The 26986-nt window shown below is 38.3% G+C and overlaps 2 protein-coding genes and 1 long non-coding RNA gene across 5 annotated transcripts in view; 1 reads left to right on the forward strand and 2 right to left on the reverse strand.

Annotated features, from left to right (window-relative positions):
* LOC105207408 (protein gooseberry-neuro) overlaps positions 1-12508 on the forward strand; it is a 29666-nt gene extending 17158 nt beyond the window's left edge. Inside the window, exons 4-6 of the mRNA XM_026136971.2 lie at positions 10222-10418; positions 11177-11612; positions 12172-12508. Coding sequence (XP_025992756.2) covers positions 10222-10418; positions 11177-11612; positions 12172-12404 — 866 coding nt within the window. The 3' untranslated portion in view covers positions 12405-12508. The remainder of the gene's footprint in view (positions 1-10221; positions 10419-11176; positions 11613-12171) is intronic.
* Positions 7565-11229, reverse strand: LOC113004229. Its single transcript, XR_003268923.2, has 2 exons — positions 11117-11229; positions 7565-9012 (listed from the first exon to the last, which is right to left on the reverse strand). It is a non-coding gene; the product is annotated as an uncharacterized LOC113004229 (long non-coding RNA).
* Positions 12509-13243: 735 nt separating the features above from the next.
* The window catches only part of LOC105207409 (neuropeptide-like 1), a 29968-nt gene continuing 16225 nt past the window's right edge, over positions 13244-26986 (reverse strand). The window contains exons 2-5 of one of the 3 annotated variants that reach the window (XM_011176852.3): positions 20713-21170; positions 18996-19867; positions 17893-18040; positions 13244-16032 (exon numbers count right to left, since the gene is read on the reverse strand). In XM_011176852.3, the coding sequence (XP_011175154.1) occupies positions 15831-16032; positions 17893-18040; positions 18996-19867; positions 20713-21170 (1680 nt within the window). In that variant the 3' untranslated portion in view covers positions 13244-15830. Of the gene's footprint in view, positions 16033-17526; positions 18041-18995; positions 19868-20712; positions 21171-26986 lie in introns of all 3 variants that reach the window. The other 2 variants (XR_003268922.2, XM_011176853.3) reach the window with 2 other exon arrangements.

A 26986-nucleotide genomic window follows, 5' to 3' on the forward strand; every position in this document is an offset into this window, starting at 1 on the left:
ATTACTGTATGTATCATAAAAACAGAAAAGTATACAACTCTTCAAACATTCTCTAAAACACCCTCCGCACGCATCTGCACGCTACATCATCTAATCGGTCAAAAAAAATTTCCGTCATTAATTTGGTTTTTCGTGCAGCAGACTCCAAAATTCAAACAATAATTAGAGTACAAACTCCAAAAAATAAGTTAAAATACGCGAATAAAAATAAAACCAACAAGAGTTTCCAAAAGTCAACTATTTGGATAACCAACTTTGGTTAAAAGAGGATACATGTATTAGAAGAAGAAGAAAATACGATAAAGATACCACTGAGATCTTAATAAAAAATTTGTATATCGAATTGGATACTTTTAAAAAGTCAAACAAAATCTTTCATCGTGTCGTTTCGAGTTTTCAAGGCTATTCCGCAATTCGGCGACGAGAAAGCTAAAGAAAGCCGCCGCATATTTTCGGAAGAATAAACTCGGTGTCGAGTTTCCATAAATCTGTGCTGTCGATATCGAAACAAAAAAACGTCGGCACGTTTGTAGCCTTTAAAAAAAAAAAAGGCCACCAGCAATGCGGTTTCGAAATAATGAGCGGTAGTTCGTTTCATCTCAAGGCATAGCTAACCACCTCGTAATTTTAGCAGTCAGGTCAGTGGATAGGTTGAAACTGACCGCGATGCTGTCAACGTTCACTTGAGGCCTGTGTTATGAACGCAGGGGTAACACTACTCAAGCAGATTACTCCCCGTTAAAACGTGTGCAGCCAATAAGTCTAGGAAAAAAAAATGTCGAGAGCTCACGTCGCGATCGATGCACCGGACACATCTTCTATGACTTCTTTATTTCGATGTGCGTGGGGAGTTGTGCGGGGACCAATGCATAATAATTCTAAGAGTCATAATCGAGAGGCGATTGTTTGTGGAGAAAGGAACGGGACTCCGGCAAATAAAAGGAAACTCTGCACCGTCATCTCAACTGCCCTTACACGGGACCACCAACGACGACGTCGGCGAGAAAGAGAGAGAGAGAGAAAGAGAGAGAAATGCCTCGGCGAGTACCTAACGCAGCGGCCTAATTGTAGCGGCCTGTCCCGTCGTTGTACCAGCGAGAAACTGTCGTCGGTCACCGATCCTCGCAGCGACTACTGGTCGGTCGCGCATCCCTCTTCCTCCCTTACGCGCTCACACGCACGGCGCGTATATACACGGGCGTTGACAGGAAGACAGACCGTGGCTCACGGATGTCAACCGCTTCGCAGGCTCATTGTTGGCGTTTTGAGGACATTTGTTACCATTTAGGGGGACCTCACACACGGAACCCGTGGACCCCCATGAGCGGCGGGAGTGGAAAGGTGGTGCCCGAAAGAGGGATCGGGGCTAGATTTATAACCTACGGAGGTGCGGCACCTTTTCCGCCATTCAGCGGCCGATTCGACACGCGGAAAGCAAAAGGGAGGCGCAGGAAAGCGGCGGCCGATCTACATGCGACAACGGATGCTGATGCTTGCGACCCCCGGTATAACCGTTGCCGCGGTCCTCGCGCAGACTCCACCCCGCTTTGGAAGAGCGTCAAGCCCACCGAATGTGTGTATTATGTCTTCGAATGCTTAGTGTAAATGTCCCGCTAGATATCCGATTTCAGATCCCTCCCACATCGATCGCTGTTCATCGACGACGACGACAGGAGAGGCTCACTCGCGCGTGATCGATGGCGATCGAAGAAATTCACCATTGCTGGAAACGGCTCGAGTTTTGGTTGTACTTTCTTTGACGTATATGTTATTGTAAGACTGTACAATGTTCCAAGAGCAAACATTTTAGCGTTAGCCTTAGTCGTTGTAAAATTCTTCAATATACCGAGAGAAAAATTACCATATTTTAATAAATATTTATTTGAATAGTGCTAATAAATTATTATTAAATGTAAATATATATTTATTTAGTACAAGAACCACTAATTTTAATTAAGTATCATTTTTTTCTTATAGAATAAATATTTATGTACACTAACTTAAGATGGCTAGGCATTAACGACGCCGTGTACCATAAGTAAAACACTATTCAAATAAATATATTTATCAAATATTTAGGAATTTTTTCTCTCAGTGTATAAATGTCTTTAAAAAGAAGAATTTATTTTTTTTTCTTTTACATTAAACTCTTTAATTGTACATTAAAGGATTTAGTTAATACATTCACAGTATGCTGCATAAAGCTCATCTTTACACGGAAAATTAAATAACACATGAATAAGGCACTTTTTATAAAAAAATTTTTAAATTATAAAATTATAAAAATTATAAAATTATAAAAAGAATGCCTCATTCATGTATGTTATTTAATTTTCCGTGTAAAGTGCTTTATGCAGCATACTATGTTATTTTTACATAGAAAACTAAATAACATACACGATTTCATCAATTTAAGCATAATTTTTCTACGGGTGCACATATGAATAAAGTATTTTTTACACGTATAAGCATAATGTGTAATTATTAATTGTAATGTACAATTAAAGGACTTATTGTAAAAGAGAAAAAAAATACACTTGGAAACACACTTGGATTTGCAGTGTGCTGCTACAGTCTCAGTACTCCCTATTTATAGGGCTGGCAATGACACATTATGTCTTCTGAAAAATTCCGAGTGATATTATTTATTTAATACAGACTTTATAAGAATTTCCTAGAGGGATATTATCAAAAAGAGAAACCTTCGTGCTAAGCAATCTCAGTGCCTGAGATGAATGCTGCATCGACCGATAAGATAATTGATAAAATCATCAGTTATTGATACAGCTAATCAGTTTATTGGAACTTTGCTTTCGTAAGGGAACGAAGAATCTAATCGAACTCGATCATAAAAAGAAACTAATACAAAAATCTGCAGTCTAATCGGGTTTAGAAACATGTAAATACGTTCTGAAGCTAGGTATGTGGACGATGCTTACACCGTTAACAATAACGGCGCGAGTCATTTCGCTGTATTTACGGTAATCTCGGTCCGCGATCAACGTGTTAATCGCGCAAAATGACTTCGCGTACGTACTGCGACGGCCGGCGACGGACGGGACGGCATTACGTGTATAAATCGCGCGCGTGTGCGTGCGATCGACGATCGGCGCGACAGGACGCGCGTGTACAACGCGCGTGTACAAGCGCAACACGCACACGCAGCGGGGATGCTGACCGGCACATTTCTGGATGACGTTGCTACGAATGAGATATTTGCTCTCGACACCGCGGGACCGCCCCCCTCTCCCCGTAATTGATTACACGCGTCTTTTCACGCGATCTATTCACAGCCCGATCGGCCGCTTTTCATCCTCGTGAGGCCGATATTGATTGTGCCTATCAACAGATCCAACCAACCCAATGAGCCCGAGGCGCGAGCGCGCATCGAGCGACAGGATCAACCTGGAAGTGAAACCTGGTGTAACTCACCCGCCGATGCACAACGCATGTTGTCGTTCGTCGACAGCGCCGGCTCCCGCCGCCCGGCTCTTACATCATCGCTGAATAAGGAACGAGTGCCCGAAACGACGACGAAGAGTAAAAGCAAAACGCGGGTCACTTCGCTTTACACTTTGCTCTTTGCGGAGCTGGAGGAGAATAATTCATAAAGTCACAAAATAATTCAACGTCGCGGCGACAGATTCTCATGTAAAAGAGCTCTCGCGGAGCAGCGAGGCTCGACGCGACGCGACGCGAGGCCATCCATTCGCATAGGTGTCAAGCTCGGGTGGTGGTGGCGATCACGAAGCTAGTGAGTCTTGGATTTGCGGCTTAATTACACACCCCGGCATAATTGACATTTCCAGGCGCCGCCGACGCGCTAACAGGACGACCGCGCGCGCGATAAAACAATGGCGTGGTCCGGGGCGATAATCTATAAAGCGTTTCATCGAGTACCCGCCCCCCTGTCTCCCGACGGAGAGAGCGCATTCGTTCTCTCATTACAAGTCCGACATATGGGCACCTAAACGATCGCACGCATATACACACACGCGCGCGCGCGCATAATACTCGATCTTTCTGCCTCCCGCTCGCGCTCTCGGGCAGCCACCCTTTTTTTTCCTCCTTTCTTCCGGCCGGTAGAAGCGGGACGAGGAGAACCGGACCGGCGATCCCGGGGATCGAAGAGAGATGACTAGAGCTCTCTGAGAGGACCGCCGATGTCAGAGGCCGCGCGAAGGAATGCTGACTCGCCGAACGCCGCCGCCCTGCCTCTCGAACGTCCCCACGAAGCGCGAGGAGCACACCTGGCCGCGCTTCGTGCCACCCCCGTACCACTCCCGCCGATGCCGCGGGAAAAGGAGCCGGCCGAACGAGCCAATAATGATAATTGATAATTAGTTGCACTGATATTTTTGGGTCGGGTAGAGTCCCCGACGACGAGGAACCGACGCTTGAGCGAGAAGAGAGGAAGGAGCGAGAAGAGAGGAAGGTGTGCTTCTATGCGAGAAGAAAGATTTTGCTACAAATAATTTCGTTAAACCATCAAAATAATTATGTAGAACACTGGTTGCTAGAACGTCAAAATCTTTTGCAGCATTGGGCGTCCTTCATAACTATTTTGATGGTCCAACAAAAATACTTTGAGATCTGCATTTAAATTTTGGAATACTTTCCAGTAGGGTACATGACAAACTGTGGTATATTCCTTCTTTCCCCTCTCTAAATCTGAATTAGTAGAATTTTACTGATTTGCTACATTTATAATAACTGTGATTATCAGTGACTATTCACTATTTTTCAGTGATTCTGATTAAGAAGGAGGTACTCTCACTGACCGAGTCAGTGTATCGTCACTGAAAGATAGTGTACATTTTATTGATTGACATAGTTATAAGTCTATCGCTGGAATTAAGCTATTCATTACGCTGAAAGAAACAAAAAGAAGGATTTTGTTGAAAATACAGATATGGAAATAATTATGTTGAATTGGAATGCATGGAATTTGGTAAAGTTGTCAAATTTGATAATAGTTACCAAATCCTTTCTTCAGTGCAATGTAATTATTTTCATATGATCTAATATTATTTTCATATCTGTATTTTCAACAAAATCATTTTTAGAGTGTTTTTCAATGAATAATTTTGATTCCGATTTAGAGCAGATTTTATGTCGATTTTTTCGACGATCATAAGAATATGAATAGTCATGCAATCATAAATCAACATAAGTGACAAAATGACGTTTATCATTAATTGAAACATTTACTTGTTAAAAATAAAAAACCTCAGGAGTCTCAGGAAGTTTTCTAATTTTACAACACTGATGCTTTTCACGATGCAAAACAAGCATCAATTTTGATTATCTGTAGCAAAAATGTGAATTTGTAAAGAAGTTGCGGAGTTGTGTCAGAAATTACACAGAGAATTTTATAAAAATCTCAAGATTTTCTTAGATGCCTGCATACGTAAGGCAACTTCGATCTCCCTGGTGCATTTTAGCATCTTTTGCGATACAAGCGCGATTCACTCTCTCACCTTCGCTTTTTGAAAGGAGTACGAGGCCGAGGTCCTCGGTGCATTTTAATCGTGCGGTGCGCATCTTCTGGAAAGACGAGATAAAGGTGGTTACGTGATGAAGTGACCTTTTTCCGGCGACCGTCAAATGGCGGAGGATCCTTCGACGGGGGATCTCCTTTGGCGGCATCTTTGGCGGCTCGTTCACGTTCCTCGGTATGACAAACGGAAGAATGGGAGAATAGCCCGGAGACAAGTTGCATCTACAGACAGTAAAGGTGGCGGAACCCAGGTTTAAATTCCTGTCACCGGCCTCGTCGTCGTCGTACAGGTGGCGGGAGAGAAGGAAGGCGATGGTAAACGTCGAAAGATATCCATCGTTTTTTTTTTCCATAACGCACCTGAAGACGCGCGATGACTGCCAAGTGCACGGCAGTGAGCTCAATAACTTCTCATGGTCTCCTGCACCTATTTGTCGCATCGACACCAAAAATCGAGCTCCTTGTAACACGAAAGTTACATTTTGATCAACGTTCTGAGATTTGTGCACGATAATTTTTTCTTGGAATTTACTCTCAAAATTGTGATAGTCTTAGGTTCCACAAAATGGACTTGGACGAAGAATTTTGTTATAATAATAATATTTAATAAGATTTATTCAAATTTTATTAAAACTAAAAATCTTTTAGTAAAATTTTAGCAAATCTTACTTTTTATGTAATAAAATAGTTTGATACACGCTGAGGGAAAAATGATTAAATTTTAATAAATATTTATTCCAATAGTCTTATTTAGTACAAGAACCATTAATTTAAGTTTTATTTGTTCTTATAGAGTAAATATTTATGTACCATAAGTAAATATTTTATTAGTACTATTCAAATAAATATTTATTAAAATTTAGAAATTTTGTTTTCTCTTAGTGTAATTTTGAAGAGAAAATTTTCTCCGTTTCTTAAAATAGCAATCTTTTGAACATACCGAAACGGAAGGGGGATCTGTATTAGAAACACCATTAGACGAGCGCCTAACAAAAAGTTCCCACCGTTAATCAATACTATCGTGCGAAATCTTGATGAATACCGAAAAGCGCCGCGTCTTTTGTCTACTTTTGCTGAAAGCCCCCAGGCGTTATTTAAGTTTGACTAGATGTCGGCGCGTCCGCCTCCATATGCGCAGAGGCCACGTTACGTTTTGACAAATGTAACATCGCACAATACATAGAATGGACTCGGACTCAAAGGACGGCCGCTGGGTTTTCTTGTACACTCGAAAGCCGCAATCCCGCTGCCGCTAGTTTCATTCCCTCGCCGGACGAGGTGAAAACCGCAAGAAAAGAGAGTATCGTCCATTGTCCGCCGGTAAGATTCGAGGCAGGTTCTACTGTATATTGAGGAAAATATAGTAGGCCCTTAGAGAAGATAACTGTCGATTTTGCTTGCCGCGAATCTCGTTCTCACAAACGTTACGTAAGACGAGCATCTCTCGATTTGGTGACAACACAGCTCGTTTAAAGACTAATCTACAATGAAGGCTAATCTACGTTTTTAAGATATGTGCCTTTTAAATGTCTTTAAAATTACTTTTAAAAATTTATTTTAAAAACGTCTTAGGACCCGATTTTAGACTTTGTGTTGCCTGGAAAAAAACAATTGTCGATGAAATAGTGCGAGAAAAGGTAGAAAGACAATAAGCAAAAAGCAAAAGACAGAAAGCAAAAAGCAAAAAACAGAAAGCAAAAAGCACATTGTAGAATAGCTCTAAAAGCTTGACTGTTTCACCATTCAAAAACTTATGAATTTCTAATTTAATATGAATAATGCTTTTTAAAATTAACTTTTAATTTAAGTTAATTTAATCTTAACGTAACTTTTAACCAGTTAGTTTCGTGTTCATGTAAATTTTAACGTAACTAAATTAATTTAATTTAATTCAGTAAAAAAATATATATATTAACTTACTCAACTCCGCATCTAATTATACAAGTAATCTAATTATTAACATCGCCCACTAGAGGGAAGGAGATGGAATATATGGGCACATCAAACTTACAATTAGTATGATAGGCTTAAAAAGCATCCTTTAGGGAAAATAATAAAATTTTCCCAGAATTCAGGCTATATTATATAAATCTCAAGCTTTGCGTCGAGATCGTACAAGTGTATAAAATAATCTACGGACCTGCGAACCAATCTTCTCTTTTTTGGATCCCTGGATAGTCCAAGGAAGAGACCTCCTCAATTGGTGATCTCAATTGAACGTTAAAGCTCGTAAAACGTGGATCGCAGGCGAAAAATCGGCTGAACGGCCGCCGGTCGGACGGCCATCAGCCGAACGGGCCGGCGGCGTAAGAAATAGAATTACTGTCGTCGCCGTTTAATTCCGCATCGCGGAATCGGCGATAGCGCGCTGGCGTAGGTAGGCAAATAAAGGAGCGAGCTAATCCCCGTTTGTTGTGCCAGGATGGATTGTCGGACGTCACAACAAGCCGCTCGTTGCTCACCCGTCGACCACTCGTGCGTTCGACCGAGCGATAAAATCCGTGCACGAGATTAAACGTTATTTCGAAAACGATCGGGAGATCGAACGGGGACGAGAACGGCGGGGAAAGCACGACGTTGTTCGACTTCGATCCGGTACAATGGTTCGCGGGAACGCTCGATTGAGCGACAATGGGGGACGATTGCGGGGACAATAGGGGAGGGAGTCGACTTAGGGGTAAATATTTGGCAAAGGTAGCCCCGGTCAGTTTCTGCCGATGATCTCTCTTTGCGTATATACGTGTTTTTGTATGCGTGCGCTTTTTTTCTCTCGTTTGCTAGAAAAAACGGACGCACGAGTTGCTGGTTCTCTCAGCCAAATAGTTATCAATGGCACGGAGGTAGAAACGTATCGCATAGAAATGTTTACGGAACGAAATGATGAATGCGAGGATATTACGAGGTTCATTTCGTGGATTCCTCGGGGAATTTAATTCCAAGTATCGAATGGCCGAGGATTTAATTCCAAGTATCGAATGGTTGAGCAAACGAAGGCATGACGCTATTGTCCTCGGCCAGAGAGGCCGCGGGCCTTCTATGGGAAATAAGTCTCAAGAAGTGAAGATTAACTTCAACAAGATAAGTGACCACGCACAGTGGAAAATACACTCCAAATTCCGAGAAGAATGAATGCATTTTCAAGAAGAGATGATCAATACTTTTAAACAAGTAAAATATACACGCAGAAAGAGCAATTCTGTTAAAGTCTAAAAATTTAGTTGGATACATATCTGAAAATATTTTTGTCGCACCGTCAAAATAACTGCAGAATGCTCAAGCGATGATGACAGTACTGCAAAAAAATTTTGACATTTTAACAATCAATACTTGAATATCCTGTATAATTATTTCGCATTGAAAATGCATTAGCGGAGATCGTCTTTATTAAGCTGTTAGTTATGCTAGACAGCGTCCTGTATAATTTTCGTAACGGATAAATGGAGAAATTTTTCTGGAGAGAACTGGACACCATCGTTATATCATCGACGATAAACTCTTCAAGCCGGCCCCGGCTGAAAGAAAAAAAAAAATGGTCGATCATAAAACATATCAAAACTATGAAAACGAGGCAAGATGGCGGTGAACACAGTGGTAACCATTGCTTGCCTTTTACGAGCGCTTTATGGATGCTTTAATGACTGCGGTACATGTAGTATGTACATGCGAACATATGCAGAACTCATAAAGTCGTTTCGTGCAAGCAGACAGATTGAAAGGGAACTTTAAACGCGAATGTCAGAATTTTTGTTACATTTACGTAAAGCCGAGTGACCGATATAAATTTTTCGATGTTCATTTCAATCGACTTAACGAAACAAAAGCATTTTTATAAATAATTAATTATTTGCCGACTGACGAATTACAAGAGTAAATCCGTGAAGATGTATGCCGGAGCTCTTTCTGGACTATTAGGTGAAACGTCTTGAATTCAATCATAGGAAACAATTAAGCCGTAGGAAATACGATGACCATGCGGAATAGCCGTCGTCGGATACGCGTATTGTACAAATGATGATCATCGTCTCATCAATATCCCATTCAGAGAAAGAGGCGAGTTCATCGGCGATGCAACGGCGGGCTGAGTGACAGAGCGGCTTTTTCAACGATTTATCGATTAGCAGTGACGGCCGTTTTAACACCAATTAATAATCGCCGCGGAATTTCAAGGAACGCCGTCGTTTTCGGCATCGCGAAAATTTTCCCGCTAGCAGGCGCGCAATTTGCGTATCGTTTGTAAAAGGCTTACGATTTTGCGCGCCGTCGCCGATTCATATTTCTCGAATGAGTTAGGTAATGGTCCGTTTGCATAAACCACAGGGAAGTTGATAAATTCGTGACATAAGGAAACCAAGAAATTCCTCATTTCGAGGAAGAACGATGAAATATCGGTTCAGTAGATTTCTACGATTCTGCGAACCTCACAGTAATAATTTGCATCTAAAACAGACGTACGTGGAATACGCGACAGCACGACGCGTTAATTAAAAACATATGTATTAATATGAAATCAACATCAAATCTACGGATTAATTTTTAAAAATTAATTTGATTCAAACATTTTTTAATCTAATTTTTTTTTAAATTAAATTAAAATTTTTGTTTAGTATAAAACTTTCAGATAAGTCGTTTGGAATAATACAAACAGACATCTGAATGTTCTGAATATTTTTCTTTGAATTTCTCGAATATGACAGTAATCGTCACATTTTTACGATCCTTAGGCCGCTGCGGTGACGACTCTGACACGGAGAGCGAGCCGGGAATTCCACTGAAGCGAAAGCAACGTAGAAGCAGAACAACATTCAGCGGCGAGCAGCTTGAAATGCTGGAAACTGCGTTCCAACGAGCACAATATCCAGACGTTTACGCCAGAGAGGAATTAGCTCAGAGAACTGGACTGACGGAGGCGAGGATTCAGGTGAGTAACGCGTGACGTTAGTAGCTAATATTAACGTAAAGCACATCACGTCGATTAAGTAAATAACTTATGGAATCTTGCTTAGTAAAATCATTTTATTGACAAGACGCATTTTCTAACAACAATTGACAAAAATATATATACTTTGTCAACAAATGATTTTACTAAGCAAGATTCTATAAGTTATTTACTTAACGCTGATTACAATTAAAGTGCACTGAGTGAAATAATTACCAAACGTTTAGCTAAATAGTGATCAAATAAATTTTGCAGTTACTGCACAGAAAGGATAATTTTACTGAAAATAATTATGTTGAATCATAAAAAAACATTTATATTGAACGTTAAAGTGGTTGCTGAAATGTCAAAACTTTTTGCAGCAGTATCACGACGTCTTACATAATTAATTTGACAGTCTAATATAAAATTATTTTCTGATTTGTATCTAGCTAAATTTTTAGATACTACGGTAAAATTGTTCTTTCCGCGTGGTGCCAAAAACTCAGTTACGTTTAACGAAAACATTTGGTTATAGATTGTAAAAAAACAATTGTGTGTGAGCTCGAGGAGGCAAAGAAATAACGTACATAGAAATTCGAGGAAGCAGTAAAAATCAGGAAATATTGCTTGCGCCGTACTACGCGTTATACATAACTCCGAAGCACAAGAGTAAAAGGACGTTAATGCCTTTATCGTACCGTCTGATCGATTTCTTCGGAAAGATGCCGTCAGCAAGTGTCACGCGCACCGTTTTTCAGGTGTGGTTCAGCAATCGCAGGGCGCGACTTCGCAAGCATACCGGCAGCATAACGCACTCGGTGGCGAACCTGCCGTTGACGCCCTGTCAATACGCCGCGGCCAGCCACGAGCTCGTCCAGATACCGCAGGTGCCGCAGATGCCGGGAGGAATACCGCAGGTACCCACGACGTTGCATCACAGCCCGACGACGCTGCACCAGGCGCCCACCAGTAGCGTTCACCAAATCCCCGGCAGCACCGCCATCGCCCAAATGGCGAGCACGATGGCCCAGGTGCCTACCACGATGAGCGGCGCCCTTCAGGGACACGCGGTCGCCATTTCCGGTCATATCGGCTCGCTTCCGGCGCACGCGGCCTCGATGCAACTCGCGCAGGTATCGACGATGCAGCCACCCGCCGCGCACGGCGCGCCGACGTCGCTTTCGCACAATGCCGGTGAGTACTTTCATAAGATCTGCGAGTCACCGGGTCCTTGGAAGAAGTCAGAAGATCCGTGAGGTGTCCTAAAGGTTTTAGCATTCGAGGTAGCGAGCGGTCGTTGCTGCGGACCATTTATTCACGCAAAGATTAGTTGCAGCAAAAATCTATGTGTAGCAGATAAGTTTTAGATATGTATGTCATTGAAATGTAGTTGTCACACACAGAGATCTGGCTGCTGCAATCTTTCTTTTCAGTATTAATTTAACATTACATCTTTTGTATAAAAGATGGAAGAGGATTCTTTGACTTTTCATCAGTAATTACATTCTTCATACTGATGAAATATTTAGCTTTTTATCACATTCTTTATTTTTGTAGGAATAAATTCGCTTGGTTTCTTTCAGTGAATAAAAAAAACCCTTCTAATCTTGCTAAATGAGTTTTTTAAAGATCCAATTATTATCGTGCATCTCTGGCATATCGATAAACCTGGCGCTGCGAATTTGAAGTAAAATCTGAGATTCCACCAAGTACAAAGATGCATTAAAGTCTGTATTTCGTCTTTGATCTTAAGGTAACACCGATTGGTCCAGGACGCAGCTCGGCTGGGGACAGTTTAACCATTTCCAAAGCGGTGAGTACGGCTCGAGTCACACCGGCAGCCATCAGCACACTAGTCCTCAGAGTACTCAGTCGTCGGGTACACCGAATACGACGGGAGCAACGCCGGATTGGTACGATCAAGGCTACGATTACGCTCAGCACGCTCAGCTTAACTATCACCGTAGCGTAGGTGGAATATTTTAGGTTTTTATACAAAGATTAGCTGATGGTTTTTATTGTATTTAATTATTATATTATGTATATTTGTGTATAGTATGTATAGAGATAAATTCTTTATCAATCTATAATCTCTTATGATAGTTTTTTATTTCCTGTCTTGAAGTATTAAGGTAAAACAAGAATGAAGTCTGACCTTTCATCAACTATGAGGTAATTTGTTGTATTAATAATAATAGATAATAACTAATGATCTCTTGTTAAATTAACAACTTTGTAAATAATACTGTTTTCAATTCATTATTTTATTAATAATAATAATAATAATAATGGAACTGAGGGGGTGGTCCTCGCCTGAAGATCCGCCTGTGGCACGTGGACTACAGTCCATTGTGCCTAGATGGATTATTTTATTATTAAGACTTGACATACAATTTGAAATAGTCATGCGGAAAGATAGATGTTTATAATGCATCAAATAATAAAAATCATAAAATGTTTGCTCTATCCTCCAGTTGCTTGAGAATATTACAAATCACATTTGTTCATTCTATGAATAATCGGCATATAATATTGTTTAATCCTGTCGTTCTGTTTAGGTCTATTTCATCTGAAACATATTTTATTTTCTTACTAATATTCTTACAATTCTTTTTACATATTTTATTTGAAACCTTTATTATCTGGCACTTCTTATGATTTCCTCTGATTAATGTAAAATCTATTTTCTATGAAAATTGTTATCTTTTATTCTTTCGAATTTTTTGATCGTGTTAACCTAAACGATATGATAGTGTAGGTCGTGTAGGAAATTCAAACAGAGTAGTAGGATTAATACAGACAGAAAATAGGGCAAAAGTTATTCGTTTGCGCAATGAAATTCGTGTTTATTACTTCAATATTATTATCGTTTTATTGTCACTTCGGTTATCCATTATTGTCTAGACAAACACATAGTACTTTAAGTCGTAAAGTTAAAGAGAAGTCGAGACAGAGACTTACACGTCATCCACAATGATAGACCGATGATATGCCGTGACATCGAGCGTATTTCGATTGTATACGCGTGCAGTACCACATACATGTTACACAACGACGTTTCTAACAATATTTAAATGAGATACAATGGAGAGACTAGGATGAAACCGAATTCGCGTTATCGCCATCGAGCTCGCAAACTCTGAGCACTAATCTGGCATTTACACAGTACATGGTTTACTACGCTCACGGAGATTATTTTCTGGCTTCATCGATCTTACGCGCGTGTATGTGTGTGTGTGTGTGTGTGTGTGTGTGTGTGTGTGTGTGCGTGTGCGTGTGCGTGTGCGTGTGCGTGTGCGTGTGTGCGTGTGTGTGTGTGTGTGTGTGTGTGTGTGTGTGTGTGTGTGTGTGTGTGCGTGTGTGCGTGTGTGTGTGCGTGCGCGCGCGCGAACGATCGAGATTCTCACGGTTGGAATCATAGGATTTCAGGAAAATGACAGAAATGACAACGTTTGTAGACGAGGGACGAGGGTGGCCGCGAAAAATGCTGCTCTATATTTAAGTTTATGAAAATGCCACTCCCCTTGTTTCCCGTTTTAAAGTCTTTGAACGCTTTTGCGACTGCAACGTTCTTAGTATTCAATTCATCGTAAGAAGGATAGTCGTGTAATAATGTCACTTGTAAAAGTGGAAATTGTTAAGTCAAATATATTGAAAAAATTTACGATCTTGTTCTATAAACAACAAAAAAAATAAAGAAACATACAGTTACACTTTACATTTTTCGTAAATCTCTTTCCAAGTAAACTCCTCAAAACTGTATGAAAAGAACTGGAAGTCACTTCATTCTGCCGATGAAGCAATAGTTACCTTTAAAATGCTTAAGCGAATACGTTTTTTTAAGCAACTAACAAATATAATAAATATAATTCGTTGCATCTGGTTCCTAACACCACAAGTATCTAAAATCACACACGACGAGGAAAAGTACTGATCGCAACATGGTGAGAAATATCTGGAGAATAACGAAAACGCCTTTCTCGATCAGTTAATGTGAACGTCGATATTGTATCGCGTTTCACAATTGCGAGCTACACTTTCTGCGAGTAACGTAATATTTTTTTTTTTAATACTTTGACAATTTACGTTTTCGTCAAGTGATATTCGCCGAATTGACGCGCGCGAAATTTTTATTCTCTTTTTGCGATTTTGCGGTTTGCCACAGTCGCACGTGAACGTCGGCGCGTAAAATATTTCGAACTCGCGATGATTTATCAGTGAAGCCCTAAGTAATAATCATCAAAGCACAGCCTCCCTCGCGACTGCGCTCGTTTAAATGAGAAACCGGCCGCGGAATAAAATATTTCGAACTCGCGATGATTTATCGTTAAACTAACGGCCAAATTAGCCTCTCGTCCTCTCTTCGTACGTTCATATCGTTACAAACGACGCGCAATGAAGAAAAGAAAAACATTTGCGAGATAATGCTCCGAGACAACTGTCCGAGAAAGTGATTTATCAATGATATCGATATTTAGTGGCGTTAATGATCGGAGACCAATGCCAAATCGCTCGCAAACCGTGAGCCAATCGATCGTCGTTATACTATTGTTATATCGTCGATCAAGGATATTTCTCGCCCTGCTTCGGAAAATACAAATTACAAAAGTTACGCGGCATATATGTTTGCTATACATTAGAAGAACATTAGAAGAAGATACAAATGTCAAGTGAAACGTGCGTGCACTTACAGAGATTCGTAAATTTAGAGACTATCGACGACAAAGTTCTTTTACGTAACATCCAGACACTTGTAAAACTGCGGAGGAAAAAGATTTTCTGTTATTTTTTTGTTTTTTGTTTTTTTTTTTATTTTTGAGTGAGAAAAATCTGTCTGCAAATTGAAACCTCTTTTTTCAGACGTACGCGTTTTTCTTGAATAACTTGATTTAAAATCTGTTCGACACAGACGGCACATTTAAGGCGTCACATTAGAATTATGTGAAACTATTATTGTCGGCGAGCAGTAGGCTTATTGTCCATCCATGAATCTTACGACAAGATCAATCCCTGTCAATGAGTGTGGACTAGCCGCTGATTAAATTGCGTGACGGACTTCCTCACTTCCGTTTCTAATTTTGACTAATTTCAATTTTTTTCAGTTTTTCAGTTTTTTTAAATATCATTATTAATAATTTATTCTTTATTTTATTATTATTATTATTTGCTGATAGATCATTACTCGAGAGATCATTGACGATCGAGATGCATTGTATATTTGTAGATATATCTACCGTTGACAAGGGATGATCAGTGGCCAGTAAGGAAGAACGTCAAATTCAAGATCCGAATATTTACATCCGTTTCCCCTCACTTTCCTCGAGTTTGTTCGCTTAACAAAACGTGTGAATCCGATGTTATGTAATTTGTACGGCGTCGTCACCATGGACGAGCTGCGAAAGACGAGGGCTTTTACATGGAACGGGACGCGATGCGGGAGTTCGACGTCCGCAGGTAGTTATCGATGTCCGGTAACAGGAACCTCTTGAAGCCATGTCGACAATCTCCGTGTAGGAACTGCAGGTAGCGGGTATCCGGGATGAAGATCGGCCTTAGCGACCGAGACGACGCGTTGGGGGTGTAGTTGGACGAGGACCCATCTGCGGGATCCTCCCTGAAATTCAATTCGTACTCTTGTTATGCCTCGCAGAATGCCGCTCGCTCGACAGCCACATACAATTGGATCAATTCTAAACACGTAACCAGTCAATAGTGCGCGATGCTGACGGTGTCAGCACGGACACTTATCTTATCGGAACAATGACAGAAAAGTCGATAAAAAAAAGAAACAAAAGTTTATTCATGCAAACTAGCTGTTGATTGTTCATAAAAAATTAAATAATTCTTTTCTATAAAAATGCTTTTCTTTATAGAAAAAAATTTGATTAGGGTAGAGGAAATAACCCAGACAACATGAGATTCAAAATCGAGTCGTAAGACGTCTTTAACTCTAGCTTCCCACACATGGATACGATGTTTTCTATGCGATTTTTTACATTGCTGTAACTTTTTTATAATATAATTTGCAAACTAAGATTGAGGTTCAAAAAAAACTTTAACCATTTAAAGTACTCATTTTTTTGTAAATTTTTGCAATACATTTTTTTTATATTGTAATTACTTGAAAATAAAAGATTTTTAATTCAAGTCTCATTTATCGTCTTTATCAAATTCTGAGATATCAATTTCATATATTATAAGTAAAAAACATACCTTCTGTTCAGAGATATGGCATTTCAAAGTTATAGAGTTCCACAAATCCATACGTGGGAAGGAAGATAACCAAAAATAAATGTGGAGAGCTAGAGTTAAAATTACTTTTAAAAATATATCTTAAAGTCGTCTTATGACTCGATTTTAGACTTTGTCTGGAAAAGATACATGTACAACACATAAATTTACATCAATTAAAATAATTATCCGAGGTTTTCTTTTAATGTAACTTGACGATCCCAGAAAAGACTCCGGCGCAGGGACGTTCAACATATTGAACATCTAACACCAATACACAGTGTCCTTCAGCAATGGTTTTTAATCCTACATATCGATTACACGAGTTACCACTTCTCTGAAAAATTGCGTTGCGCAGACTATTAAAATAAAATTAAAATAAAACAATATAAAAACCATTCCGATGTGACACTACATTTTTTTAAGATATCTATAAAAATACTGCATCACGTCAATTATGGACTTCTTAGCAGTGGAAATATTTATAAAACTGTAAATACAAAGAGATATTACCGAACAAACAACACTCTCATCACGATTTGTGATTTTTTAATAATTAAACATTTAAATAATATTCCAATGCTTATCTATTTAATTTCATTTAATTAAATTTTATTTAAATGTTTAATTATATTTCAAATATTATTTAATATTAAAACATTATTTTTGAAAGGGTGAAAGTTAAATAACGTTAGGAACCATTTAATAATACATTAAGAAAATTAATTAAAACATTAAATCAATGTGGCAAACTAAACATCAATTCTACGCCGTCTAATCGTCTAACATCGATCTACTATCAGCGTTCTAACGATCTAATAGCCGCTAGAGTCTCTAACAGCGAGACATCACATTGAGACATTGTACACCCAACTACCGTAATGAGTCCCGGGGTTGTATCGTGGTAGTAGTAGTAATAGTAGTAGTAGTAGTAGTTAGTAGTAGAAGTAGAAGAAGAAGTAGACACAATTGGAGAACGTTTTGTTTTGTTACGTGGTGATTTGTAGATGGTTGGTAGATGATGTTGGTATTTGGTGGGTTATCATTGACGTGACGTGACGTGACGTGGCTGATCTGTCGTTACTGGCACACACACATAGATATGACATATTTTCTCAGTCTGTAGGTAGAGCTCTACTTGAGTACAGGTACTGACGAAAACGGTTGACATCACACCGAGGTAGGAGAAGAGGACACGGAGAAAAATAGAGAGAGTTATAGAGCGGCTGCCTAACGGCCTGACCTTTCGACCAGATATCGCGGTGACCGAGAGAATCGTGGTGCACGGAACGACGGGAGCCAGCCGAGGCGTGCGAGGGCCCCGATATGTCTCTTACTCAGTTGCAATACTTCAGGGTAGCCCGAGACGGCCGGCACCTCCGGCGCGGAACCTGTTCTCGAAAGAGTTATAGGTTGACAGACGGTGTCGACTCCGTTCGACGTAGCGCAGTTTCCTCCCTACGCTATCGTGATATTTTGAGGCTCGCTAAACGAGCGACGCGGATGCGCCATGGATGCGTCGCGGATGCAAGGGAGAACAAAAATGCGATTAAACGTGCCAATGCCAGGTGACTCGCGATTGACGCGGATCCTGGCTGTCGGACTAATCGACGAGTTTAAATATTAATCAATAAAATAGGGGAAAAAATGAAATTACGAAAAATTAGAAAAATATGAAAATTGAACTTTACTCACGCATAAAACAAAAGCTTCCCCGCGCGAATAAAAAAAAAGCGGCAGTGCCTTCCCTATAAACACTACAGTATTATTTAATTTGTTAAATAATATTTTTGAAATATTATTTAATATTAATAAGAAGTGGTTACATGTCTATTTCTGATAATATTGTATGACTATTATATGTATAAGAAGTAAATAATATTATTTTTATTTTAATATCTTAAATTATCAGGAATGTTATAATTTTTAAATGTAATAATTACTTATAAAGTTTATGAATATTTTATGCATAATAATTTACATCAAGTTTTTGCCGCAATAATATTCTTAGAACATTTTTATAATATTCCACAAATATCATATAAAAATAGACACATAACATTAATACAATTTCTCTATAATGTTAAAATAATATTAAAAATACTGAATAATTATTTTAATATTATTTTAATAATATTCATATATTCTAAAATTGTAGCGCTTATAGGACTGTTTGAGATGGTTAGCCTTTCGTTATAAATGTAAAATAAAGTTTACAAAATATTTCCATAAATTAATAACGATCGAAATGTCGCGTTTTATGCGTATAATAAATGTAAAACAAATTCCATAGGTTTAATCCCCAGAATAACTGAAATGTCACGCGGTCGAGCCTCTTTTACTTACCCATGAACCTCTTCTCCGCGTTCGGGTAATGATCGGCAAGCGCCTCGAGCATGTCCTCGTAGTCGAGCATGTTGGTGTTCTGCACGACGGGCAGCGCGTACTCATCGGTAAAGTCGATCTGTCGTTTGTGTCTCGTTTGCGAAGTTGCGGCATCGATCCTCCTGTTCGACCTGTTCTTCGCCTTGCTCTCGTCGAGCTCCTCCGCGACGATGAAGGGCGCGAGTTGCCAGTTGCCGGCAACGTTCGCCTTGGCATCGTTCCCGTTGTCGTGGCCCTGCCTGATAAGCTGCTGAAGGTCCAAGGGATCGCTGCGCGTCTCGTGATCATCGCTCAGGGACCTCCCGTGACGGTTGAGCACTCGGACCATCATTCTGCCTGGTGCGGAGCCGCCTCGCTTCATGAAATCGGGCCAGTCAGCGTTCCTGGCCAACGAGGCGACGTTGCGCTTGCTGTCGTCGTATACGCGGACCGGATAGCCGTTTCGGACCAGCGAACCGAGATATCGCTTGCCATAGGGCAGGGAGGAGTCTCTGGCCAGCGCGGCGACGTTCCTCTTACCGGTCTGCGGTAGATTGGAGTATCTTGCCAGAGAAGCGACGTTCCTCTTGCCGCCCAAAGGCAGCATCCTCTGCCTGGCCAAGGAGCCGATGTTCCTCTTGCCACTCGGCAAACCGTAATCTCGAGCCACCGAGCCGATGTGACGTCTGCCCGTGGGTAATGCGAAGTCTCGCGCCAGAGAGCCGACGTTACGTTTGTCCAACGGGTACTCGTCCACTTCCGGGTCCAGATCGGCCAGATAGTCGTAGAGCCCGGACATTCGTCGGCGATACTCATCATCCCATAATGAGCGCATTATCTCGTCCGTATCGTGCCTTAATTCGACAAATCGATTATTTCGAGTGACTGCACAGGAAGAACGGTTTTACTGAAGTATCTAAAAATTTAACTAGATACTCTCTAAAATCTTTGGAGTGGAATCTCTAAAAGTGTGAAAATCCTGCCAGTCTTGATAAAGAGTGGCAAGATTTTCACACTTTTAGAGTGGAATTCCACTCTTTTAGATGAAATTCCACTCCAAAAAATTTAGAGAGTACGGATAATAATTTTTTTGGACCAGCAAAATAATTATCGAGAACGTTCAAGCATGGTGAGCGCGGTATTGCGAAAAATTTTGACATTCTAGCTCGAGCGTTCTCCAAATTATTTGAACAAAATTATTTTTGAATTTGCATCTAGCTAAGTTTTTAGATACTTTAACAATGTAGCTCTTCCATGTAAATAAATGGTAATCTTCTTAATAATTATAAAAAATTGACATGAGACTATTATAAACACTAAAAAAAATGTGTAGAAAACCTAAAATGTTTAACCAATCCAATATGTTCAACTAAATATTGAATTAAATCTTGATTAAAAAATTTGAATGGACAAATCAACTACATTACTTTTTGTACAATTAAGTACTTGTTGAATCAACTCAATGTTTAGTTGCTCATATTAGACTAAATATAAATTTTAATTTGTCAACACATTTTTTTTAGTAAAATAATTAAATAATTTATTTATAACAATGATTAGAAAAGATCATTAAAATACTATATAAAATTTTCTAGCTCTTTAATTTAGAAACTATCATCTCATTTTCTGTACGCGGAGATCCTAAATATTTCCTGTTTAGAATCATTAGAAATCTAAAAGATCAGCGAAATATGTATACCTAGGAACGATGCTTCTCTTCTCATCGTCGTCTCCATCTCCGTCGTCGTCACGTTCCTGTATGGTAACCGGCAAGTCATCATTCTTGGCCAAAGTAGCGAGGCTGCGTTTTTCCGATTCGGGAATCAGATCCCGCGAATCAATCTCCTCGTCCAGAAGACGTCCGGGAAATTCGGGTAGCTTGTGAGTACGCGCCATGACGCTGAGATGTCCACGTAACGCCGGATCTCTGAAGAGCTCTAGATAGACGCTACTGGGTATACAGATCTCAGCATCGTCGTTCTCCTCGGAACTGAGTGCTTTCAAATGGGCCATGTCGTTATGATTCTTGGTCTCTTGAATAATCCTCGCCGTCCTCGAATACGCCGCCAGATTCGAGCTGACTTCCGGTAAACGCAGCAACGCTAGGAAGATCTTCTTTGGTATGCATTGGCTGCCTTCTTCGTCCTGGCATGTTACCTGGAGCGAGACATGATCGGTCACGGATCAATAGGTCTTCTTTGCGCGCTATTTTTCTATATAAAGAAATTCTGTATTTATATTCATATTCTTCAATATTTCTTTATTATCTGGTACACGTGTACATCACAATCACATTGTATTTAATTATATGTGATAATTGCGGTAATTAATGATACATAAAATATATTATTGGCGTTTACATACAACTGTTGCGTAATTACATTTCAATAAATACTAATAATAAAAGTAATGCAAGATGCAATTTTGGCATACAATTTTTAAATAGTTTTAAACAAAATAAAATTTAGTTAGAAGTTTAAATTTTATCTATAATTCTGATCTCATCGTGTAATTCCAACAATCATTTGCTTATTAATCTCAACATTTTTTAGTGTCAAAATAATACAACTAATAGATATAAATGAGCAAAGAACGAAACAAAAAAATAACGTAGTTTTAAAATAAAAAATTTTAAGATAAATGAATGAAATATAGTCAACATATTACAAATGTTAATTTTAGCTCAATAAATGCGTTTCCACAATTTGTTTCTATATTGTATCAAAATGTTACATTTTATATTAATACAAAATTTTTACATAATATCTGTATTACTTTTCATCTTCATTTTGTGTTAAATTGACAAAATTTTGGTGAACATTCGAGACATACAATATACATACGTTAAATTTAACAGAAATTTTTCAACTATATAAAATACTGAACAACAAAGCCTAATATCACGCATGAGTATTCCCCGGATAACATTTCCGCAAATATATGTTACGTTCAGTTGGAGCAACAAGAATTGAACAGCAACCAAAAAAATAACAATAAAATGCAGGAAGAATCGATGCTGTTTTATATTTCATTTGACAACTCGAAAGCGATAGATATCCGAATGATTTGCCGTCTTGCTGACAGCGCAATATCGTTTCCGTATTATTTTTCAACTGCTGCGTATTTTCGCAAACCAAGTTGACAGCTGCGACTTTATTTAGGTCGTTACCAGATAGCTCTCTCATTTGAAAAATCAATAGCTAAAAAAGTATTTTATCCCCACTTACCTTAGAGTAAAAATAAAAATCTTGAAATACCAGTTTTTACGTTCGTAATACATGTCTCTCTATGTTTCTAATAATACGATGTATAAATACATCGTAAAATGTGCTGACTGTTTATTATTTAATTTCTAGTGAATTTCATGTGATTTTAATTATACTTAATTGTACTTAATTAAACTAGTTTACATTCAAAAATTATTTTAAATCAAACAAGGTGTTTTTTTTATAGATTTTTGGGTGCTAAAAACGACGCCGCAAATCAAATTTTACTAGCATTTCAAATTTTCAAAATTATTAACATTTATTATTTAAAAAAATGGCTTTTTTGCAATATTTAAAATTTGTTTATAAAAAAAAGTTAACGTTGATAATCTTGAAATTCTAATCAGAAGTCATGAATGCATTGTTCATTCTCTATAAATTGCATTTTTTTAAATTTCAGTACAGTGGAGCCTCCCATATCCGAAATAATAGGGAGACAAAATTGTTCGGATAAGAGAATTTTCGGATAATAGAATGAATACATTTTTCTATTAAATTTTATTTCTTCAATCAGAAACTTAAATTTTTGACAAAAAAAAATTTTATATAGTCAAAAAAACTTAAATTTTTTACGTAAAGAAAACAAAATTAATTTTACAATATATTATAAAATTCAAATAATAGTAGAACGTTCGGATATTAAGTGTTCGGATAATGGAACTTCGGCTATGGCAGGCTCTACTGTATCTTACTTTTGAACCACGATAGAAAGGTTGAAGTTTAGACTTTTGATATGATAGTAAATATTCTGCTGGTGAAAATTGCGACATCTTTTTTAGCATCCAAAAATCTATAAAAAAATCATGTCCGATTCAAAATGATTAAGAAAAGGCTTTTTCTTGTAAACTAGTGTTATCAGCATTTAATACTGAAAATCGTAAAAAAGAAACATATTTGCATTGCGGAAAATGAACGCGAAGCCAAATTAGTAGCGCAAATCGTGGATTAAGTAGATTTATAAAAGCAGCCCGATAATAGAGCTCGTAGAATTTATAATGAGAAATAAAATACACTACACGACCCGTCCGATGTTTCCAGCATTCCACTTCATTTCAATCCCCATTATTTCCACAACGCTCAAGGTAACGCTGATAGTATATCCCGTTAAATCCCGCTTTAATCGATTGTCGTGAATCCGAGTCACGTGCACGTGGCTCGCGCAAGGCAACCATCACGTTTTAACACTTATTTTTCAGGGAAAAAAATGTGACGACGCGATATCACGCGACACTGCAAATAGCGCTCACGTGGATTTATGAAAATTCGACAAGAAGCATGATAATACGGAAGTCGCGAGAATTTATCTGATACATAATATGCGAAGTACGTGCCAGCCGCGCAATAATTAAACGATCGTCCCTGGATGTCAGGGTTGAATTAAATCAAAGCGGCGGTCGCGACGCGCCGTTTACGATCGTGGATATATTACACTCTAGTTTACGGGAAATACGCGAGGCGAAAATGGTAATGAAGGAAATATCGCGAAGTGCGTAGCACTTTGACGTCTGTCGCAGAGCGCCATGTGATATTAGTTGCTATCAGCATTTTACGTAGACTGTGCAATAAATTTTTTACTACGTTCTATAAAATCCGTGTATTTCGACAGAGATATCGATATATAAAGCTGAGAATAATGACCGATAGTATATACTTTTTTTTATGGAAGAATTTAAATGTCACTGAAAATATTCCAACAAATTTTCATATTATTCTATAACGGAAAAAATGTGAGGAATTTGTCATATGTATAATTATCTTACTTCGCTCGTCAATTTCGTCCGTCCTAGTTTCGTTCGATTTAAATTGCACGATATTGCGAGTATTAACATGATGCTCTCTGATGTAGCGTTGACTTACACCGCCCCCGCGTTGATTTACGCCGGTTCCGAAATGGCTTACCTTCGTAATATTATAGTTTCGCGTAAACTCTGGAAACGGTTTGCAAATTTCGGTCAGATGTCGTTGACATTAACTGCAATCGTATGCCTTTGTGAGCGGTTAGTAATATCCTTTAAACGTGAGAGCGATGCGCATTCGAGCGCTTTTACGCTGTTAAAATGTGATATTTGACGTCACGGTAAAGAAACTATCGTATTTGAGAACGTGCATTTATCAGAAATAGAACAGTGATGATAGATATCGGAGTACTTTGATATTTTTTAATGAAAATAGTTTATACAACAGAATATGTCAGAGTTGTGTGAGTTAAGATATTTTTTCAACTAAATTAAGTTGAACTTAATTGCTTATAAGATTAATTCAGTTACTTTTAAAGTTACACGAACGAAAAACTAACTAGTTAAAATTACGTTAAGATTAAATTAATTTGAGTTAAATTAAAAATTAATTTTGGAAAGCATTATTTACGTTAAATTTGAAATTTATAAACTTTAAAGTTAAATTATTTGTAACAATTACAGTATATATATATCACCAAATAAATTTATTATTTTATTTGTAAATAAATTTTATATAAAACAGTACAAAAGTGTTGATTTCTATGTGAGGATGTATTTCTTCTTTCATAATTCTTTCTTTTACATAAGTGAATTTTTAACTTAAGAAAAAATTTCATAAATTAAATTATGTAAATTGAAATAAATTGAGAAGAATTAGGCTCGGAAAAATTAAATCAGAGATATAACAAAATAATGCCAATACGAGCCGACATTGGATGTTCATATATATATATGTATAATAATTTTATTATTCGAATTGCGCGCTGAATATTTTATCAGTCTCTAAAACGCAATCTATTTCATGAAACCGGAATTTGCGATGTAACACATTAAAATGAGCAATTTAATAATTATGCTAACGAGCATCTATAAGATTCCTCCACTCTTTTCCCAATCCCCCCCCAAAAAAACTATAAAAAATTTATTGTAAAAAATAACATCTCAGCTACACCCTAAAGTTTATGTGTTTGAAAAATAACTAGTTCAAAATGAAAATTAAATCATTAAAAATTAACTAAGTTAAGTAATTAACGTTATTATTTAATTTTGAACTTTTTAACTAGTTATTAACCTTAGAAGTCGTAAGCAATAACAAGTTGATTATTAGACCGTAAACAAACACGAGATGAGAGAAGTGATTTTTTTTTCGGTCTAAAAGCGAATCTTGGTGATCAATAATATTTCTATCAATTATTAAATATCTTTTTTTTTTCAAATCTGAGTGCCACATTTGTAAAATTGTCAACAATCAACGTCGTGAATTGAAATTAATTGACGCCGAGATTGATACATTAAATAAGAGCATAACCAACGAGTTCGATACAATGTATCAATGACGAAATATTTGTCGTCGCGCCGTAACGTAATTAATGTTATTACGGCGCTAGATTAGCGATGCTTCAAGCCCAATTTCAGTGATGCGCATGACGTCAAGCTCTGCATATGATAGCTACAATTATAACGCGCGTCTGCGACCAGAGGGCCATGTGACACCTGTAGTCCACATTTTACAACGCGGACGCTGAATTTAAACGAACTTCGACGTTCGCGAAAATCGAGATAGTTTTTCCGCGCCGCGCGATATCCTTTTTTATTTTGAGACTTTTCAAACCCAAAATATCGAATTACTATAAAATAAATTTCGAAGGAAACCTCTCTCCAAAGCTAGATCCAAACGTCCGTTAAACATCGTCAGAATGTTTGAAATGTTTGTATAATTTAGTCGAGCGATAGTTTAGCGCGCCGCTAAAGAAGTTCGCATATAAACTTGTCAGAGAGAATTTACGCTCGGGGAAAGATCTGTGAAGTTTGTTATGGGAACCATTAAAATGGATAGCAGCCAGGATACACTCTTCACACAGCTCGGTTTTACGAAGCTGCAATAATAGTTTCAATAGTTCCCGTGTACACGCTCATGTGGAACAGCACGCGCGGCACCTGCTGCATTTCATATTGTACAATCTTGCTTCCGCGTATGAGAAATATGGGAATTTGCGTGGCAGGAATGTACGCACATTCGTGCGTGAGATTCGACTGCGCAGCTGCAGTAATCTCATTCGTTGTCCTGTTTTATTCATAGCCCCTAACAAAATCCTCTTCACAAAATCCTCTTCAATAAAATTAATCTTTGCATAATTGCGTTTCCGATAATAAAACATGTCAAAATATATAATCCATACGTTATTTAATAAACTTAATTCACTATTAATGTTTATTATTATTACAAAATACTCGTAAATTAATCTACTTAGCAAGGGGCATGAATATTCCCATCTCGCATGATTAATGAAGTAAACGTTTAATTATTGGATCACTTCTCGGGATTGTCCCTTCATGAAAGGTCATAGGATAAATTCGTACGCACGAAAGTGTTACCGGTAATCACGGCCATGTTTCATTAAACCCTTCCGCCTCTTTGATGCATGTTAAATTGCGTAGTCCTTGGCCAGTGAGACTAAATTGAATTCCTACGAAGCTACGCAGTGGCTCATCTGTAATGAAAACCCACATACCGCCAATTACATCACGCAAGATGCTGGCTGTCCGAAATTTTGCTTCAGCTCTTACGAAATTGATAAAATTATAAAGAAGTGGCATAGATCCGAACTACTGGCTGGATTGATAGTTAATACGCAATTTTTATAAAACGGCCAAATATATTTTATTTAAGGATATTTTGACTATGTAATACGAGTTAAAAGTCGAAATTTTAAAACTGAAAGCCTCTCTAGGCTTATTTGTTTTTTTC

The sequence above is a fragment of the Solenopsis invicta genome, chromosome 9, assembly GCF_016802725.1.
Source record: "Solenopsis invicta isolate M01_SB chromosome 9, UNIL_Sinv_3.0, whole genome shotgun sequence".
Taxonomy (NCBI): Eukaryota; Metazoa; Arthropoda; class Insecta; order Hymenoptera; family Formicidae; genus Solenopsis; species Solenopsis invicta.